At 32.6% G+C, this 20,618-nt stretch overlaps 1 protein-coding gene across 3 annotated transcripts; it reads left to right on the top strand.

Annotated features, from left to right (window-relative positions):
• Positions 1-238: 238 nt before the first annotated feature.
• On the top strand, positions 239-19,189 carry LOC105340070 (aldose reductase-related protein 2). Of its 3 annotated transcripts, none has more exons than XM_066081878.1 (10): positions 239-429; positions 2,253-2,420; positions 2,890-3,006; positions 4,831-4,920; positions 5,366-5,482; positions 5,813-5,925; positions 6,223-6,304; positions 8,155-8,238; positions 9,320-9,408; positions 10,223-10,316. In XM_066081878.1, exons 1-10 carry the CDS (start codon positions 355-357, stop codon positions 10,251-10,253), a joined length of 966 nt encoding a protein of 321 aa, XP_065937950.1. In that variant the 5' UTR covers positions 239-354; the 3' UTR covers positions 10,254-10,316. The 3 variants fall into 3 exon arrangements, with proteins under 3 accessions (XP_065937950.1, XP_065937949.1, XP_065937948.1); XM_066081877.1 differs by lacking the exons at positions 2,253-2,420; positions 2,890-3,006; positions 4,831-4,920; ... (4 more) ...; positions 9,320-9,408; positions 10,223-10,316 and adding exons at positions 12,467-12,634; positions 12,773-12,889; positions 13,578-13,667; ... (4 more) ...; positions 18,854-18,942; positions 19,107-19,189 and having other exon boundaries at positions 270-429; XM_066081876.1 differs by lacking the exons at positions 239-429; positions 2,253-2,420; positions 2,890-3,006; ... (5 more) ...; positions 9,320-9,408; positions 10,223-10,316 and adding exons at positions 11,267-11,610; positions 12,467-12,634; positions 12,773-12,889; ... (5 more) ...; positions 18,854-18,942; positions 19,107-19,189.
• Positions 19,190-20,618: the final 1,429 nt, after the last annotated feature.

Genomic DNA, 20,618 nt, shown 5'->3' with positions numbered 1-20,618 from the left:
TCCTTCTAAAATTGAGTTTTGCCTCTTAGTAATTAAAGACATAAAAACAGATCCAACAATAATTATATACAAGTAATAAGTAAAACTGTCTTATTCAACTTCAGCTGACCGCCAATATTCTAGTTCAAGTCCAATGTAGTTTCACGTGTATAGTAGGCAATTAAACAGGTAACTCTGTAATTAACTTGTACTTGGAACATATATATATATATGCATTATTTTATTCGCTTTAGTTTATTGCGATAGTCAAAACATAGAAGTAGAAGACAACGCAGAGAATTTAAACACGAACGAGGTTCCATATCAAAACAAACGCCCAAATCAAACGGTCACTTTATCTGGAAACAATCCGCCATGGACGATTCCTTGACCTCTGTAAAGTTATCAAATGGATTACAGGTACCTGCTCTTGGACTAGGAACATGGCAGGTATGTACACAATCTACACGTGAGTTCTGAATGAATGAAAATTGCATAATTTCTACGTCAGTGATCGATTAGGCCTCTTATATAGTACCACACAATCTGTTACGCCACTCAGGTTTTGAGCGTCGAGAGTCCGGTTGCCTCTTCGAAAACTATAGTTTGATTCGCCAAAATTCAATAAAAAAGGACTTACGTAATAGATTTTCATTTGATGCAAAACAAAATAATATATGATAAAGATTTTTGCTTCCTATTTTTCACGATATAGAGTGTTTAAATAGCGTCCTTGTTGTGACCCAATTAATAGTACAGTACGGTTTAAATATCCACAGCTTACATCATATCGAATGAATGAATTTTTCTGAGTTTATTTTTGGTTTCATGCGAAGAGATCATTGTATTATACATTGAAAATAATTCTTATACATTCTAAAAAATATATTAAGTGGAATAATTTAACAAAATTATCTTGACTGGGTTTGTTTGATTTATTTGTAAATAAATACATGAACAGTAGGTGATGTTAACGTAAGATACTACTGGATGTATTGCAGAACATGCAGGGTTTATAGCCACTTTGATTTGGATGTGTCAACTGAAATAAGACATAGACCATCCCCCAATCTATTTTCTTATGATAGGGAGATGGAGAGAAGGCGCGGGCATGCGCGGATCTAGAGAGGGGGGGGGGGGTCAGGGGGTCCGGTCCATCCTGCAAAATTCATAAAAAAAAATTACAGTATAAATTACCAAAGATATGCCTCGGACCCTATCCCCCCTCCCGGCAGACTCACATAACCCTCGGACCACCCCCCCCCCCCCCCCCGGGAAATTCTAGATCCGCACATGAGGGGGACAGGTTTGTGAACATGCACTTATTGATGTGTGGTTTTTTTTATTGTTCACTATGACTTTATACGATAACACACAGACTCTTTACAATAGTATACATTGATTCGACGCCGACCGCGTTAGAATAAGAGTTATAGACATTTATGAATTATTATAAAAAGTATATAACGTAAATAATAACCATAGTATTTAAGGTACATAAGACATTATTATACTTTCATGTTAAATACTGAAATCTGATTGGCTTAGACGCAGTTGGTAATCCGTTCTATTACCCTCAGCGTTAACAACACACTTAGCAACGGGTAACACAACGATTTGTTACATGCGCGTAAATTATGCGCGTACGGTTCGCTGTAGAATTCGCGTCATTTCTATATAAAAGCAGTAAAAATTTCTCTAAAATTAAGTCATAAATTCAGTAGCCTATAATAAAATAAATAGTGCCTGTTTGGAAGGATAACAGTTGAAATTGACACCCCTCGAAAACCATTGTCAACCTCCGCTTCGCGTCGGTTGACAATGGTTTCCTCGGGGTGTCAATTTCAACTGTTACCCTCCCAAACAGGCACTATTTATATTATGTGCTGCTTTATAGATAGCTAATTAGATTTCTGTGCTTGAAGTTATTGTATACTTTGTCTGTTCTTATCAATAAAAAAAATATGAATTAGTTTTTTACCGATCTAATTGTTAAAACGAAACTATCTAGTTGTTTTTGAATGGTTTTTAAGTCGTTTAATTTGTTTATTATGCTTCGGATATAAATATAATGATAATATAATAACGAGAATATAAGCTTTACTGAAAATTATTCACGCACATGTATATCGTACACAAATATATACGAATTATATATATAGGTTTGGCAACGCTAGAATACGCAATTTAAACGCTGTAAATTATCGCTAGTTTTCACAGTTTCTATCAATATGAATGGCAAGAAACTATTCAAAAACAATTACCATTGACAGAGCCCGAAGGAAGAAGTGAAAACTGCGGTCCGTGCGGCCCTGGACGCTGGGTACCGACACTTAGACACCGCCTACAACTACAAGAATGAAGACGCCATTGGAGAGGTTCTACAGGAATACATTAAGAGCGGGAAAGTAAAGAGGGAAGACCTGTATATCGTTACCAAGGTAGATCATGTTTCAATAACTACCCCCACTCCAGAATATTAAAAAACAAACACACCATAAACATCGCTATTTTGCAAAATGTATAATGTGGACATGGCACTTAAGAAATATACGTAAAACAAAGTTAAAAATAGGAACAAATTCACAATCACTAGATAAAGAGGAAATTTGAAAGAACTTTTACCCTGTATTAATGAAAGTGAATGTTGTTTGAGGTGGTATATGGGATACCTGTCGATATTAACGTGGATAAAATACATTATAACCAAAATACTGTCATCAGTTTAGAATTTTCAAATAGGTATAGGGAATTTTGGCTAGCGGTTACGAACGCTAGCTTAAGTAGTTAACGCTCTGTATTTTATTTTGATCGGAAGTACGTCACAATATGGAAGTGTCCCATACCACCTTATTCTCATGCAATGTACTTTAATATTATAAAACGAACTTGTTTCATACAAAACTACAGCTACCAATGATCCATATGGAACCAACGCTGGTCAAGAGGTCCATTGAGTTGAGTCTGAAGAAGCTACAGCTGGACTTTGTGGACCTATACCTCATCCATTTCCCTGTAGCTCTGAGTGTAAGTCATAGTCGAAATTTGATTTGTTAAAAAAAAAATAATGAATCATTCTTTGAATATTATGAGGTGACCAAATACGTTCGGGATGATCAATTCCAATGAAATGTAGGATGGATTTGATCACGCAGCTTCACGCCCGACAATGATTACATCATAATATTCAAAGAATGATTCCTTATTACTAATATATGTATTTACATAATTTCCATTAATTGCACATTTAAATATTAAAAAAAGTAATTAAGTTAATGTATTGAACTATACATTACAAAATCGATTAGATTAAATTTGAATATTAAATTTTATTCCCTTAATTAGGTGCGAGTCTTAAAATCTTATCTGTGAAACACATGCTATCATATTTGTCATACATTCATTTGACTCATATTTTATTGTTTTCTTCTAAAAAGCCGTGCTCTAAGAAAATATTTCGGTAAGTGGCCAAAACTAAAGACATAAAAATGTATTTTTGTCTTCAAATTCTTGTCATGAGCAAAATTTCACTCCATTGAACTCCATATGACTCATTCTTAATTCAAAAACGTTCTCTTTGTTGAAAAGACCAATGTTATATTTTTGTCTGTTTCTTTAAAATTCTTGTTCTAAGCATAGCTTCACTCCCCTTTAATTCATCTTGCTCATTCTAAATCCAGGAAGTGCCTGTTAGTATCTAATTTGTCACACCCGTCTCTTGTCCTCTTAGTCCGACAAATATGTCTTTAATCAAAAAAAAAATCCCCCTTTAATTGTCTGTATTTGACTGAAATTCAACTTGGGTTAGCGATTTGCAGTGACGTTTATACGAATACTAGTATCCTAACCAAAGTAAAAGTGAAAAAAGCAACTTTTTCTCTATTGATACTGTAGAATCCTAATTAAACGCAAAGAATTAACCGCATAAAATCGCGAGAAGCACACATATTACGTTCTCGCTTTTATTTTTCAGATAGATGTTAACTAAATGAAACTATGATGAAAATTCGGCGTTAGCAGTTTTGAATTCTTGCGATTTGATGCAAAACGTTTGAATCACGAAATGGAGTACTCGCGTAAAACAATGAATCTACAATATTTACATTCTACTGTGTTTTTTTCATCATCAAATTATGTGATCTTTAATTGCCTCTAAATGCAACAACTAATCACTGCGTATTAATTAACATGTAATTTACATAAGTAGTTCCGATCCCAAACAGTGATTTCAATGTTATCGGTTAAAAAATAAATTTTATACATGTTGTCAAAACACAATGTTTTACAATTATTCAACAAAAAAGTTGATTTTATTGTAATAAGCAAAATTTCAAAAGTTATTTTAATGGATTATATTTTCATTCTCATTGATCTCAACTCAACAGTCTATGTGATAACCAGTATAAACCGGTTTTATAAACAGATGTTCTTGCTGTTACTAATTTACTCCCTCCGTGATCTGCAATTTGTATCGATTTATTTAAGTAAATGATTGATTTAATCAGTAAGGGAATATAAATATAAGCATTAAATGATTTATTTTTGACGTCGTCGTGTCAATTACTGCCGTCAGTAAAGCAGACAAATCATCATAACGCGCGTTATTCAATTTGTCTGCTTACCTGACGGCAGTTATATATTGACAGGACGACGTGAAAAATAAATCATTAAATGCTATAGTAGTATCCTTCACTTAATGTGCGACTCTTTGAAATGGTCACTACATGTATGGATATGTTTAATTCGGATTAACTTGCACTTCCGGTTTACTTCATTAAAAAAAACATACTACATCACTGGAATAGTAGACAATTACTTTAATTTATTTAATGGTTACATATTGTATCAAAGTATGATGGAGACGACGAAAATACCTTCCCTAGAACTGAGGATGGAAAATGGAAGATCCCTGAGAAATCGGATCTTTTGGAAACATGGAAGGTACTATCGATATTACGTTTAAAGTTTATACATGTAACTTATTTCGAGCTGTATGCAAAAGTAAAGCTTTGATTTTAAATGGTGATTGTAAGATTGTAAGATCAGGTGATATTAGGAATCCATAGTGCTATCCCTTTGTCTATGTTCGATACATAGTGATTGTTAACTTTATTTACAGCTTAAGATATCATATTATGCAAATGCTTTTTGTCTTAAATATTTTGTTGAATAGTAAATGAATTAGGAATTTTATGATGCTATAGAACAACTGTATTGAACATGAAAGTAATACGTAAGCTTTCCATAAAAAAAGTTCCACTCTAACAAAAATATCAGCTGCTAAAGTCATCATCTCAATTTAATTGGGATTAGTGTTAGAAGAGTTTGGATGGGTGGGGATTAAACAATGCTTTTTTTTAATGAAACTAGTAGAATTTGATTTTAGGCTATGGAAGAACTCGTCGACTTGGGCTTGACCAAATCTCTCGGTGTGTCCAACTTCAGTATTTCACAGGTTGAAAGGATTTGTAAGATCGCTCAACATAAACCAGTTACCAACCAGGTATACATCATGTATACATGCATTCATCTAGATTTATATCTAAATACTTCATATTACGACTTTTAAAAATAAAAAAAAAATCAAGCAAACAAAAACACTTGAAAACAATATGATTATTGCTATGTAAATATATACTGCTATCCATTTATTGTCTTCAGCATTATTTTTGAGGGTTTTGTAAAACGTAAAGTTCTAATGACAAATTTCTACGAGGTCGATGAACCTGTCAATTCAAATTGTTGAAATTATCTCTTACTTCGATGAATATTTTTCAAGTAAAACAAACGTCCACGTTATTGGTGTTGATTCCATTAAAAAATGTTTTATCAGGTTGAATGTCACATCTACTGGCCACAGAATGAGTTGTTTGAAGCTTGTAAGAAGCTGGGCGTGACAATTACAGCCTATGCTCCAATCGGCTCGCCTGGGAGACCCGATCGAATGTACGTGGTACATGTAATTATCGTACAATATATACGTATTAACGTTTTGCTTAGAAAAAGTATAGGGAATAATCGACATAAGACGCCAATCAAAGACTGGTTAAATGAAAATTAAACATGTATCATAAATTAATATAGAAATTTGTTTTGTTGATCTTTTTAATGAGTATTTGACAGCAAACAAAATACAGAACACGTACTTGTATTATCTTACAAGGTTATTTGATATTTGTACAAGTTGTAAAAATATCACCATATAACCCTAAAGAAATTTAACACAAATATTTTGGTCCTTAGAAAAAAGGAAGATGATCCTATAGCAATGGAAGAACCCATCATCCAGAAAATTGCTAAGAAGTATGGTAAAACTCCCGCACAGGTACATGTGTAGTTTTAGATATTTAAAATATTCTAGCAATTATGAGATTGGGGGTAAAATATATGAATTTAGGGAGCTTGAAATTTGAGTTGCTGTAAAATTATTGAAATAAAAAGTGCATGTGTTATGTGCAGGTTCAATTTACCGTATAACGGGTATTTTTTACGTCCTGCTAATTTTTACTAATTTTTACGAGTTTTATAAATCCGTAAAAATTAAACGCGTAAATTTTCACAGAAGTAAACAAACACCGCACGTAAATTTCTACATCGTATGTATGAGAGTAATGTTTATGACCTTCAGCTCAGTCCCTGACGTATATTTGAGCGTTTTTGGTCACGTGGTGATAACAGTTCAGATCTTTCATTCAGTCTTGAGTATTTTTTAAAACTACATATAATGCCACGTTAGTAGCTAGATGTCTTTTTTGGTTGGGAGAGAAAGAAAGAGAGACAGAGAAAAAAATGTTGAAATGGAGTTGTCTTTCTTTTTATCCCGGTAAATCGAACTGAGACGAGCACATGGTGTACATCAATGATGATACCCAGATAAATAGGAATAAGTAAAGTGTATATCACATATGAAATAAAGTTAAATGTATAAAGTAAGGATGTCAACGAGTACCCGGTTAACCGGGTACTTGATCGAACGTCCGAGTATCGAATACTAAAATCGGTACTCAGTTACTCAGATGTATATTTTTTAATATTTCTAAGTTTATTAAATAATGCATTAAAACATCGGTTTTAAAACTTAAAATGTCCATTGCACTTGTACATAGAGTAATTAGGATTTCCTACGCCTCTAAATATGCTAAATGACCGTAATCGCCTGTAGCAGTGTTTATATAGTAATTATCGTGACCAAGCACCTGTTACCTAGCTTTTCTCAACTTTGGCTGTCTTCTACCCTGTTTTTTGGCTTACTTTAATTATTTGTTTTCACTGAACTTCGTCGTTTATATAGTCTATTATATTATATAAATAGTGCCTGTTTAGGAGGGTAAAAGTTGAAATTGACACCCCAAGAAAACCTTTGTCAACCGACGCGAAGCGGAGGTTGACAATGGTTTTTGAGGGGTGTCAATTTCAACTCTTACCCTCCTAAAAAGGCACTATTTATTTTATTATACTGAATGTCTTAATTTTAAAGAAAACTTAGGCTAACTGCTTTTATATCTGAATGACATGAATTCTATGGCGAACCGTACGCGCATAGTTTACGCGCATGTAACAATTTGTTGTGTTACCCGTTGCCAAGTGTGTTGCTAACGCTGATGGTAATAGAACGGATTATCAACTGCGTCTTAACCAATCAGATTTCAGTATTTAACATGAAAGTATAATAAAAATTAAATAGCACACAGTAGAGAAATTGAACAGACCTAAAATGCCGCCATCGACTTCAAAGGTCTGGAAATATTTTAAAAGAACTGAAGATTCAAATACGTAAAATGTCAGCTGTGCGTCAAGTAAACTTATTCTATACGGGGGGAACGACAAACATGTTAAATCACACTCGTCTTAAACATAAGAAGGAATTTCTACAAAAGTGACCAAAGTTTTTACAGTTATCAATGTACTTGTTCATATTTATTTACACCCCTACCGAGTACCCGGGTACTCGATCGGAAAAACGTCCGAGCAAGCGAGTACTAAAAATTGACCGATTTGACATCCCTAGTATAAACACAATTACAGATGATTTTAATTTTTAGACATGTCCAATTCGTAAAAAAATAACGCGTAAAAATTCAAATCACCCTATTTTATGACAAATTCGTAAAAATTTACAGCAGTAAAAATTACCCGTTATACGGTATATTAATTTGGTTTACAATCATATTAAAGGTCCTGCTAAGAAATCTACTACAAAGAGGAATGATTGTGATTCCAAAGAGCGTTACCCCAGAAAGAATACAGAGTAACATTAAGGTTTGTATGAGATGTATATACATGTACAACAAATTAACGAAATGGACCTCACACACAATGTGCATTAATTCAACTGACTGTATTAATTTGATTTAAGATATCTATATCTCTTAGGAGATCACATTTTTGCCTATTTCGGATGTTAAGTGCTGTCAAAAATAGTATTTGCTATTTACAATCCTTTGGCAAAATATTAATTTAAGAATGTGAAAGCTGTATTTTTTTTGGAGGGAGGGGAGTGGTGTGATTAATATTGTTTTATTTCGTACCGTCCACAATTAATGTGTTCAGAATTTTAATAAAATTCATCCCCTTAACCTGTGTAAATAGCATGTGTCAACAGTGTACGTATTGATTTAAGAGTGAAATTTTACCCCCTATTGCCTGATTAGCTTGTTAAGTGTTATGTAAGCAGAGCATGTCAGCACTGGTGAAACCTTCCCAGACAAATCACTCACACGCTCTTGTCTAACGAAAGTGTAATAAACAGATAAGAGGACACTCGTATATACACTGTGCATACAGCAATTAAACCGTGGAACTCTAATTATAAGTCTTCCTTCCGTGAAACCTCTATATAAGTTTCTGCTTTGTGCTATCTAGTCAAAAATTATCTGTCGTTTTCCTGCTGAATTTATTTTAAAAAGAATTTTGATATTTGACATGCTATATTTTACATTCACTGGCGTGTAAAATATCAAAATCGTTAAAGTCCAGGAAAACGTGAAATATTGCGGGGTAGGTGCAACCATAAGAAAGTTCATGTAGGTTTAGGTGGACCCCCCTCTCATATAAAAAATATAAAGAAACCAAAAACAAAAGGGTTAAATTGAAATAATTTTCCAAAAGTTTGGTTGCTTAGTCATGGTTGTCAACGGTATAATATACTAGTATATCACAATCGTCATTTTAATGCCAAAAATTGCCACATTATTGCGCATGGAAGGTAAAATTCTTATTTCCTGCTTCTAACCTAGTTAAAGAAAATTGAAGTACTATTAAAGTAAGAAAGTAAGTAAGCAATTATCAGACGTGCAGTTTAATCAATGGAATGGTCTAATTATTTCCTATCTATACACAGGTCTTTGATTTTAATCTTACAAAAGAAGAAATGGATGAAATTGGAGGCATCAATGTAAAACGTAGCTTCTTTAATTTCATGGGCAACATGTAAGTGGCACTACAGAATAATGTTATTATCTATAGTCTGTTCCAAGATAGTTATGCCGCACATTTGGACAATTTTAAATTAAAATACACATACCTGTGAAAAAAATGTTATTAAAATAGATGAGAGGGAAAATATCCAAGGCATTTTATTGACACATTATCATTTTTCACTCAGAAAAATTCACAAGAACGAAACTAGATTTCTTGCGGAGATTTATAATTGGAAATGTTTAAATCTTTTCTTCCATCGGAAATTACTCGGAATTCCTCGTACAGTTTTTTAACGTTATCAGTTGAATACGGCTGGGTACTTTTATCTCTTCTGCAATGGAAAATTGATCATGAACTTTTTATTTTAATCCATTTATTGAAAGCTGACAAGCTAGAGGGGACGTTTCAAAGGATAAATCTTGGGAACTTTTCTTACTGTTGAATGAATATCGTTTGAAGCAAGATGTATATTCAAATATAGAATAATTTAAGAAAATATGCGACAAAAATTTCTTGGGACAGACTATATAGAGAATATCGTACATACACCATGCAACATGCAAATTAAGTAAAAACAATTTAGTTTAATGTTGCAAAAATTGTATTACTTAGTTATTTGTTACCAAAATGAAATATAAGCAAAGTCTCAAGTTAAAAGTCTTTTCTTTTCAATTGAATGCACAGGGATCTTATTACATAATTTGAAGATTTGTCGTTATGATAAGCATTGTTCGTGAGAAACACCGTTTCTTAAATCAATAGTTCTGGAATCAAGTTTGTGAACATACAATTATTTGAAAAATCTTGCTTTATATTTTTTCAGGTGTGAAAACCACCAAGAACGACCGTTTTAATCCATCCAATTTGATTTTATGTATTTTAAAAATATTTTTAAAAATAAAACTCTTTCCATCCGAGTCTAATGATTGCTTTATCGAATCCATGACAACTGTTATATTTAGGGAAGTATACTCGCACTTATCAACGATGGGCACTGCATAAAAAATGGTATATGGTAAGTTTAACCTGAAGTCTGGAAAATAACCATCAAGACTTGATTCATTATCGATTATGTGGTGGAGTGTGGTTAGTAAATGTCGTTGTATTTAGTAAAGTAAATTTAAGATCCACAGTGTAATAATTAAATGATAGGTGCGCCGGGAGGGGGGGGGGGTGTTAATGGTCGCCATCGTTATGCATCCGAAATACATTTTTATTCTGAAATGAAAGTCCAGAATGCAGTAATTTCACAAATCGAAAATGAAAAGGAAAAACTATCAAATTCAAACTAGACTTGTAATAAAGATTGACGTAAAATCAACGTCGAATGTATTGCGTATATGTAGGCGTCAGTTGCATCTATCCCTTTTTATACTATTGCAAAAAAAAGAAGAAGAAAGAATACCATTCATCTGTTTGATTGGAGCTTAACTTCTTGAAAATCTTAATTCATTGCATGCATGTATTAGAGAGAATTTACATCCAAACCCGTTTAGGCAATACATCAAAGGAGCAAGTAAATTTGCAAAATAATATTTCCGCGATCGATCTCTTGGAAAAGCTCGAAAATGTGCAGTTTTAAACAACAAGAGTGAATTATTTCGGTAGATATTTTGATAAGTGTTTACATCTGCAACTGAAATGGCAACGTGGGAGAGGAGTAGAGGCCTAAATAAACTTATTTCAGGACAATACTGCATACAGTGTTATTTTTGCACCTAGTTATGTTCGCCCTTCTTCACTTGCAGACGGTTTTGCCCCATCTTGAGTTCGCCCAAACATAGGTTTTTTTTAAAAAGAGAAATGATTTTAGACATTGGAATTCGCACAGACGTAAAATATTCTCATCATTCAAACCAGTACTCATCTGCATTAAACAAAGGATATCTGCGGCGACACGAGCCATACATGCAAAAGGTTTGAAGATGAAAATTGCGCAAAATCAATAATTAAAAAAAAACCAATACATACGATAAAAAGACATTGAACTGCTTTTGGGTAATTTTTTGGAACATAGTTTCATGGGCGAACTTCTAGGACATGATTTTAACGGTTATAAACGGAACGCATAGGCTTGCAGACTGAGAGAAAAGCAAGACGTGAGACAAGAGACACGAGATATAGAAGCCACTTAAAATGAATAGCTCCTTTACCGCTGTAAAACTGAACAATGGGAAAACAATGCCCTCCATCGGGTTGGGGACATGGCAGGTAAGTGGTGAATTCATTAATGTCGAAGGTCGCATTAAACGTGATAAGATATTTTATGTGAACAACGGCTGCATTTGTAGGCTATACAGAGAAAATGTTTCTCTATTAAATTCCATGTGAGGTGTAAGGTAGAATATAAAGTTATAATCACTAAAATGCAAGAGTATTCATCAAGAAAATCATGTAAAAATCAAATATGGGTTGGCATGCTTCTATCGGGATATTTCTTTTACTGCAATCCGTTCTGCATGTGCTTCAAAAACTGCATTTAAAAGTACCCATATCGAATGCTAAAACTATTTTTTTTCTTAACGACGGGTCAAGAACGGGGGCAAACTAACACGACACCGACGACCGGGTAGATAAGAAAAACACGAATCAAATGTCTCTTAGAGGAATTTAAATACCGATTTATACTGGTATATACTCAATTTAAACTGCCTGAACAGTGAAAACGTACAGTGTTTGCGGTGACAGATGACTTCACTGTATTGTTCAGTTCAATGTTTGACTACTCTTTCATTCATTAAATTCACACTTTATGGTTTCGACCCCTTCTGACATTCAATGCATTATTTTAAACTTGCTTTAGCTTAATTATTATAACACATGTATTGATAGCATGCATATCCTTGAAAATTGAATTTGCTAGCAATCAGTTGTAACTTTCTGGAAATAAATATTACATACTACATCAGTAGCTATAGTAGTAGAAGAACAATTCATTAATATGCAGTTGGAAAATTAAAAAAAAACAATAATGGGAATAAAAAAATCATCTAAAGATATATGCATATAACGTATATTTAATTTTCTGCCAATAGATTCGTTCTTAAAAAAACAATAATTTTGACAGAGCCCGAAGGAGGAGGTAAAAACTGCGGTCCGTGCGGCCCTGGACGCTGGATACCGACACATAGACACCGCCTACAACTACATGAACGAGGACGCCATCGGTGAAGTTCTCCAGGAATATATCAAAAGTGGAAAAGTGAAGAGAGAAGATTTGTTTATTGTTACCAAGGTAATTCATGTCTATTTAGTAAATACATTATATTGTTTCCTTGCATAGCGTATTGGGATATCATTACAACACATTGTGGATTTCAGCTTATTGCCTGTCAGTCTTTTTCAAGGATAATCTTTAATTTTATATGTATAGCTACCCATGATCCATATGGAACCAAAGCTAGTCAAGAGGTCCATTGAAATGAGTCTGAAAAAACTACAGCTGAGTTACCTGGACCTTTACCTCGTCCACTTTCCTGTACCTTTAGTGGTGAATATTCAAATTATAACTTTTCATAATGTGTTCATTGCCGAATCAATTTCTGGCACATAGCATCGTTTTTGAAAGCGGAAAACTCTTGTTCAATTCCACTGTTCATTTCCAGAAAATGTAAGTGGCATATTACCCCCTCCCTTGGCCCCCTGATGCTACGTGCCAGAGTTTACAGGATAAAACTTCAGATTTTGTTTATTAGAACAAAAAAAAAATATAACCCTAAGGAGTGGAAATAATTTGAAATAAGAAAAAAATCCAATACCAAACTACTGTCTGCTTCCTTACACAAAATATAGCCCAACCAGTGTCCATCAGATACACACTTTAAATAATGCACATCTTAGAGTCTTAAAACATTGCAATAGCATTGCTGGATGATTTTTACATTATTTTATTTTGGCATCAAGTCACAAAATCAAAACAAAAATTATAAAGGTTAAGGTTTCTAAACGTGTATACTTTATTTTTAATAATTTCTTATTTGTATGTTTTAAATTATATAAAAGATACAAAATATATTGCTAGATTTTCACATATTAGCAGCTTCATTTCACTAGGTACGATATCTTTGACACTTGTGTTTAGGAATGATAACTATGGTGATATTCTTTGTTGATCTTTTAAATTGCTTACTATTAATGACATGAATGCTTAAACGCGATTTGTTCAAATTTCATTCAAGTATGAAGGCGATGATGAGAAAGTATTTCCTGTTACCGAGGCAGGTGGATGGAAAGCAGCAGAGAAGACAGATTTGATAGGAACATGGAAAGTATGTTTACATACAGTTATTAAAAATATCAAAATATAAATGAAGTCGATCCTCACATCAATTCTTGAGAAGAAACAACCAAACAAACAAACAAACAAAACCTGTAGATAACAAAAACAATCCTTTAAAGATTTCAACTAAGAAGAACGTATTTATGCATCAAAATCTTTAAGAAAATGTCAATCGAAAAAAAAGTCAGCCGATGAATTTATATGTCAAAAATTTATGATAACATGTCAGTTATCTTAAAAAGATGATTATTAAACCAAATGATGATGCGGTTAAAATATCATCATTAATAAGATATTTATCATCAACGATCAAGATTATTGCATATTATTCTTTTATACCGTAGGCCATGGAAGAACTCGTCGACTTGGGTTTGACTAAATCCATCGGTGTGTCCAACTTCAGTATTTCACAGATAGAAAGGATTTGTAAGATCGCGAAACACAAACCAGTTACCAACCAGGTAAACTTTTCAACTTTGTGTGTAAAACATCTTTATTTCCTAAATACAAATGATAAGTTTTTTTTTACAGATCTGATTTTCGGGTACATTTAAATTGCAATATATTAATTGAAACTATGTAGAGTCCATTTATTTTTACGAACTACTGTTAAATTAGAATTTAAATACTGTGATTAGGGACTGGAAGAAGTCCCAATAACAATTGCAGTATAATTTTTTCGACGTGTAGAGATATACTTTTATGCTGTGCAAAGGTATGCGATATTAATGATATACTATGAGATTTTAATGCAATGCTATACGATTAATACAGTACCCGCAACGTTATTTTTTACAATCCTATCCTATCGTATTGTGTATCAATCCTATCGTATCGTGCGTGTATACTGTTCTATCGTGCTTAAATGCTATCCTATCGTGTGTTAATCCTATCAGGTTTATCGTTCAATTTTAACAGTGTTTCCGTTTATCCCATCGTGCTAATCGTTTTGTGCGTTTTCTAATCAGTTAAATCTATTTCAAAGTTACAAGTCGTTCAATACGCAGTATACGAAACTTTATCGCACAAGAAAATTAATATTAAATCCTATCCAGCATTCTAACATGATACTAATTTCTTTACATCAAAATAAACCAATATTACATGTAAATCATATCTGAAAGCAATGGAAATGGAAACTAAATGTAAACTATTGAAGTTCTTAGGAACAAGGTAACATATTTACCTGTATTTCGAATGTATTAAATCGTATGTGTATACCTGCGTACACATTAATTTCTATGTAATATAATTCGATTTTATGGATCATTTTTTAACAGAAACAAAAGTATTTATTAATAATAATTTCATTAATATTTACTGAGTGTTGAGTTTTAATTATTTATACATGTAAGCCCGCTATTTTCTGTATATTTGATTTCGGACTGAAATGTTCTCAGCGATCGGATAAGGTGTACGGTAATGAAAACAATGTTAACAATCGTACGCGAAATGCGTATCTGTTTAAATTTTTATTTAACTTGAATGTAATATAATTTGTTTTTAATGCATTATTTTTTTTTACAGAAAGAAATGTATTTATGATAGATTTTATATTTATTTAGAACAAGAGTTGTATTTTAATTGAACCTGCTATTTTCCGTGTAAATTGATCTCGGGCTGAAATGTAAGTGGTGATCGGCTTGGATGTTCAGTAATAAAAAAATGTTAACAATACAATACAGATAGTTTATTGATCATTTTAGCTCATCATTTTATTTTATTCTATAAATGATGCAGCGATGAATAACAACTCGGCATTTGTTAATAACAAGATATTCCTCGTATTCCTCGTATATCTTGATTCGTACGTGTTCTTTTTCTAGTTCTGTCGTTATCAGGTTTATCGTGAAGATCGTTTAACGCGATTTTACGTTTATCATGAATATCGTTTATCCTTTCCTATCGTGTATCAAGCCTATCATATCGTGCGTGTATACTGTTCTATCGTGCGTTAATCCTATCCTTTCGTGCGCGTATACTGTTCTATCGTGCGTTAATCCTATCCTATCGTGCGTGAATCCTATCCTATCGTTTATTTTGTAAAAAATAATGTTGCGGTTACTGTATGTCATATTTGCATATCCATTTTTCTTTCCCACTACAAGCCCACTCAGAGCAGCTTCATTTATTTTTCTATAATCGCACCTGCTCTTCGTCTATTCGCAATAGCCTCATAAACTTTTAGATAGCGAATTCTCAACGGGAACAAATTGATTTTTACTCCTATATAGAGTGTATATTTCTAATAACAGAAATGTGTGATGTTTAATATAAATTATCTAAAGTTTAGAATACAATACAAATTATTTAAGTTTTATTCATATTTAGTTTTAATCAATTACAAATGTTATTAATTATTGTATAATAAAAATTTACCCAAATAAAACAAAAGTGATAATTTTTTTTATTTCTCTGTACAAAATTCAATATTTGCATATGCATTGTTCTTTCCCACTGTAAGTCCATACCGAGGAACTGCAATTATATTTCTATAATCGCAATTGCTCTGTCTGTATACTATGACGTCATAAAGGTGTGACGTCATATACTAAACTACTATACGATATATCATGCGTTTTTTTCCAACTCCATAAATTTGATGTATTTAATATTAAAACATATCTTATAATAACATTTTAAAGGAATTACTGTAAGTTATAACATATCATTGATTCTGTTAACAAATCTATGAGAATTAAAAAGATACATTACAGTCTGAACGTTTATTTTTGATGCAATAGCTAAATGTCAAGGTCTAGGCTAATACAGGGTATTTGCAAGTGGTAAAATGCAAATATAAGTAATAAACAACGATTATTTAGTGAACATAGCGTAATGAATAGCAACTGCTCTGCTGGCATATTTTCAGTGATGCGTTGACATCAGAGCAATTGCTTTTCATAACGCAATGTTCGTTAAATAACGTTGTTTATGTCTTAAATGGTATGAAAAATAGAAATAAAGGGCTTAATGATATATTATGCTATACTACTGATTATGTTCTGGCATGCTATGAGATTTGAACAAAAACGCTTCAGTATACAGAAGAACGAAGTAAAATGATTAAAAGTAAAAGTTTACTTCTAATTTGCAACGTGAACACTTATTCTTTAAAATAAGAAGCAATCTATAATCGAGTTAAAATCATGCTGTATGCTTTGCTATGATATGCTTTGGTATGATATGACGAAAAATATTCTCCGAGATGGTAAGCTATGGTATAAGATTTCCAATGCTATGCTGTACGATTCGATTGCTATGCTATAAGATTTAAATGCTATGTCATGATATGGTGTATGTTCTAAAAGATAAGCTTGAACTGACTGTAAAAGGGTGAAATTGATGAAGACAAGCACAAGGGAGAACAGTTACTACATGTATATATCTTGTAAGAGATGAAAGTAATAAATCTACTTCTGACACCAATGCATCATTTAATTACAAGAATAATTTCACATCTAGATCTGCCGAGTATTTCCTTTTGTTGTCATTTACCTCATTTAAAATAACGTTCCGGGGTCGTGACAATGCTTATTGAAAAAGTTGAAGAAGTAATTTTATCAGTGAGACTGTGAAATCATTAAATTTCGTGGGGGCCAATTTTCGTGGAATGCGCAAGTTTTACGGGTTAGTGGGGACGTAATTTCGTGTATTGTATTATACCTACAAAAGGATACACGACTTTATAACCCATATTAAATCATTCGTGGAGGATGTTAATTCGTGGATAAGAGGCAGCCACGAATTCCACGAAAATTGAGCAACCACGAAATCTAATGCTTCCACAGTATTTTAATATCAACGAAATCAACATCATTATAAAGGTTCCCCATGAAATATCATATTTTAATTCAATCATACATGTTATTGTAAGAACCCCCCCCCCCCCCCCCCCCGCCTCCCAAATGTTTTACATGGAAATAGGTAGCTTGATGAATCATCCTAAATCGAAAGCTAAATCTACTTCATTTCAGGCAATATTTCCTTTGGTAATCGTTGTAGGTGGAATGTCACGTTTACTGGCCACAGAAGGAGTTGTTTGATGCTTGTAAGAAACTGGGTGTGACAATCACTGCCTACGCTCCAATTGGCTCTCCTGGAAGACCAGAGCGATTGTTAGTGACATAATTCGTAACGTTTTTAAAATACACGACTCGTGAACTGTCAATTTAATTAAATTTTCCAGAGGTCGATATGCAGACATAAAATCAATACTATTTTCCGGTCAAAAATTGTATCATAATGAATGTTTTGAGTAATACAGTATAATTTTTGTTTTTTGAAATACTAAAGATTAATTTCAAAGACGGAAATAACTTTTTTGGACATTGTATATTTAGCAATGATACATTTTTCAATGAATTTTCAGAAAGGGAAAAGACGAACCTGTAGCCCTTGAAGATCCAGTTATTACCAAAATCGCGAAGAAATATAAAAAATCTCCAGCTCACGTGCGTATCAAATTATCTACTACTTGCAAATAAAACAAAAATCAAATCAATCGGCATTGTATCAAAATGTAGATAAATTACAGCTTAGCGATAATTTGTTCCGAATTTACAGATTCTAAGCCAATTGACTAAATTTGTATCACAAATTCTAAAATGAATACACCTTAAAAAAGCATACTGCTTTTTGCAAACTAATGCTTATATATATATTATAATCGTTGCTATAAATTGTATTTACTGTGTGCTTTACTTTTTCAGGTTTTGCTTCGAAATCTTCTTCAAAGAGGCATAATTGTGATTCCAAAGAGTGTGACCCCTGACAGAATACGCAGTAACATTCAGGTAAGGATTGTTAAAGCTAAAATAATGTACATATCACGTTTGTAAAGTGTTAGAAATGAGTAGACAAGCATTCACATTACCAATTGTCCAATGTTCCTAAACTCTCATTTTCTTCCTTATTCTTGAGAAAATTCTACAAATTTTCCTTGTGAAAGTACACTCCCATACCCCCTTTAAACTCAACCCTTCTCTAGGATGGACCAGTATGTAATAATAAAATAAACATAATAAGCTTCTCTATCCCATTTCCTGTTGTCAAATAAATATCAATGGTTTTTAAAACTGTTCTTTCCATTACATTGCGAGGTTGACCCTATAAATACTAATACATGTTATCGTATAGTGCAAAATGCAAATCACATGCCTTATTCTATTTCAGGTGTTTGATTTTTCTCTTACAAAAGGAGAAATGGACGAAATTGCAAGCATTAAAACAAAAAGACGTTATTTTGATATGATGGGAGCTATGTAAGTTTATATTAACGTACACGTGGTCAAAAAGCCAAAATTTGCTTTCTGTATATTTTTCTTGTCATATATTTTAAAATATGGCTTTACAATCAAAATTCAAAAATATCATGTTGATCAAATTTAAATGATTAAGCTTTAAAAAGTTACAAATCTTTTTTCAGGTTTCCAAATCACCCGGAGCGACCATGGTGAACAAATACTAAAGCGAATATAATTCTGTTATTTTTTACTACGGTAGATAATTAGGGCTTTTCGACTTTCGGTCGAAAAGACCTATTGTTATTCTGTTGTTTTATTATTAGGGCTTTTCGACTTTCGGTCGAAAAGACCTATTGTTATTCTGATGTTTTATTATTATTATTAGGGCTTTTCGACTTTCGGTCGAAAAGACCTATTGTTTTTGTTCTGTTTTATTAGGGCTTTTCGACTTTCGGTCGAAAAGACCTATTGTTATTCTGATGTTTTATTATTATTTTTCTTTTTCTCGACAGAATTTCCGTCAGCGATTTTTTGAAAACGGAAACAATTTCAGAAATAACTATACAATAGTCTTATAGCATTTTTAAATGTCACCAGTATGTAAGGTTTTGGACTTCCGGTTACGGTACTTCCGGTTGACACAAGCAAAATAGTAGAAATTAAATGAATCAATATATTTTTTTTATTTTTAAAGAAAATTCGTTGTAATTTTAGAGTTAGATCAACCATGTCGAGTTGTTTAAAAAGTAAAGTTGCGGCGAGTTTCTATCTCTTATCAGTTTTGAGATTTTAGGCCTCAAACTTGAGAAAAAGGAGGATGAGAAAATAAAAAACTCAGAAAAGCTTAGGAATGTTCTAAGACGGATTAGATTTTGTTCAAATAGAAGTAATTAAGGTATATTTCAAGTTTCATTGAAAAGTATTGAGTACTTCCGGTTTTATGAGCCGATGAAATTTGTCTATGGGAGTTTCTATGTTAAATTGAATTCACGCATGTAACGTTTTCTCAAACAGTTTTCAAGCAAATATTTTTATATTTTGTATTTGCAATAAGGGACCTAATGCGCAGACCGGAAAAGGTCTTGGGAAAAAAATTTCGAAAAATAAGGGATCTGAAGGGGTCAGTATTAAAAACGGCTCTTTAGCTATAACTTTTTTACTACTCATCCGATTTTCAAACTCTTTTCGGTTATTAGTTAAGAATAAAGAGTACAAATTAAAAATTATGGTCCGAGGGCCTTTTTTGGACTCAGTTCTGAGATTTTAGGCCTCTAACTTGAGAAAAGGGGGGATGAAAAAATCAAAAAAAAATCAGAAAACTTAGGAATGTTCAAGACGGATAGATATTGTTTAAATAGACGTAATTAAGATATATTCCAAGTTTCATTGAATAGTATTGAGAACTTCCGGTTTTATGAGCCGATGAAAATTGTCTACGGGAGTTTCTATGTTAAATTTAATTCACGCATGTAACGTTTTCTCAAACAGTTTTCTAGCAAATATTTTTATATTTCATATTTACAATTAGAGACCTAATGCGCAGACCGGGAAAGGTTCTGAAAATAAAATTTCGAAAAATAAGGGATCTGAAGGGGTCACTATTCAAAACAGCCCTTAGGCTGTAACTTTTTTATTTTTCATCCGATCTTTAAAATTTTTACGGTTAATAGTTCAGAATAAAGAGTATAAATAAA

This window comes from Magallana gigas, chromosome 4 (genome assembly GCF_963853765.1).
Source record: "Magallana gigas chromosome 4, xbMagGiga1.1, whole genome shotgun sequence".
Lineage (NCBI taxonomy): Eukaryota > Metazoa > Mollusca > Bivalvia > Ostreida > Ostreidae > Magallana > Magallana gigas.
Note: the sequence above shows the minus strand (reverse complement) of the source record. Positions and strands in the feature narration are given on the sequence as shown.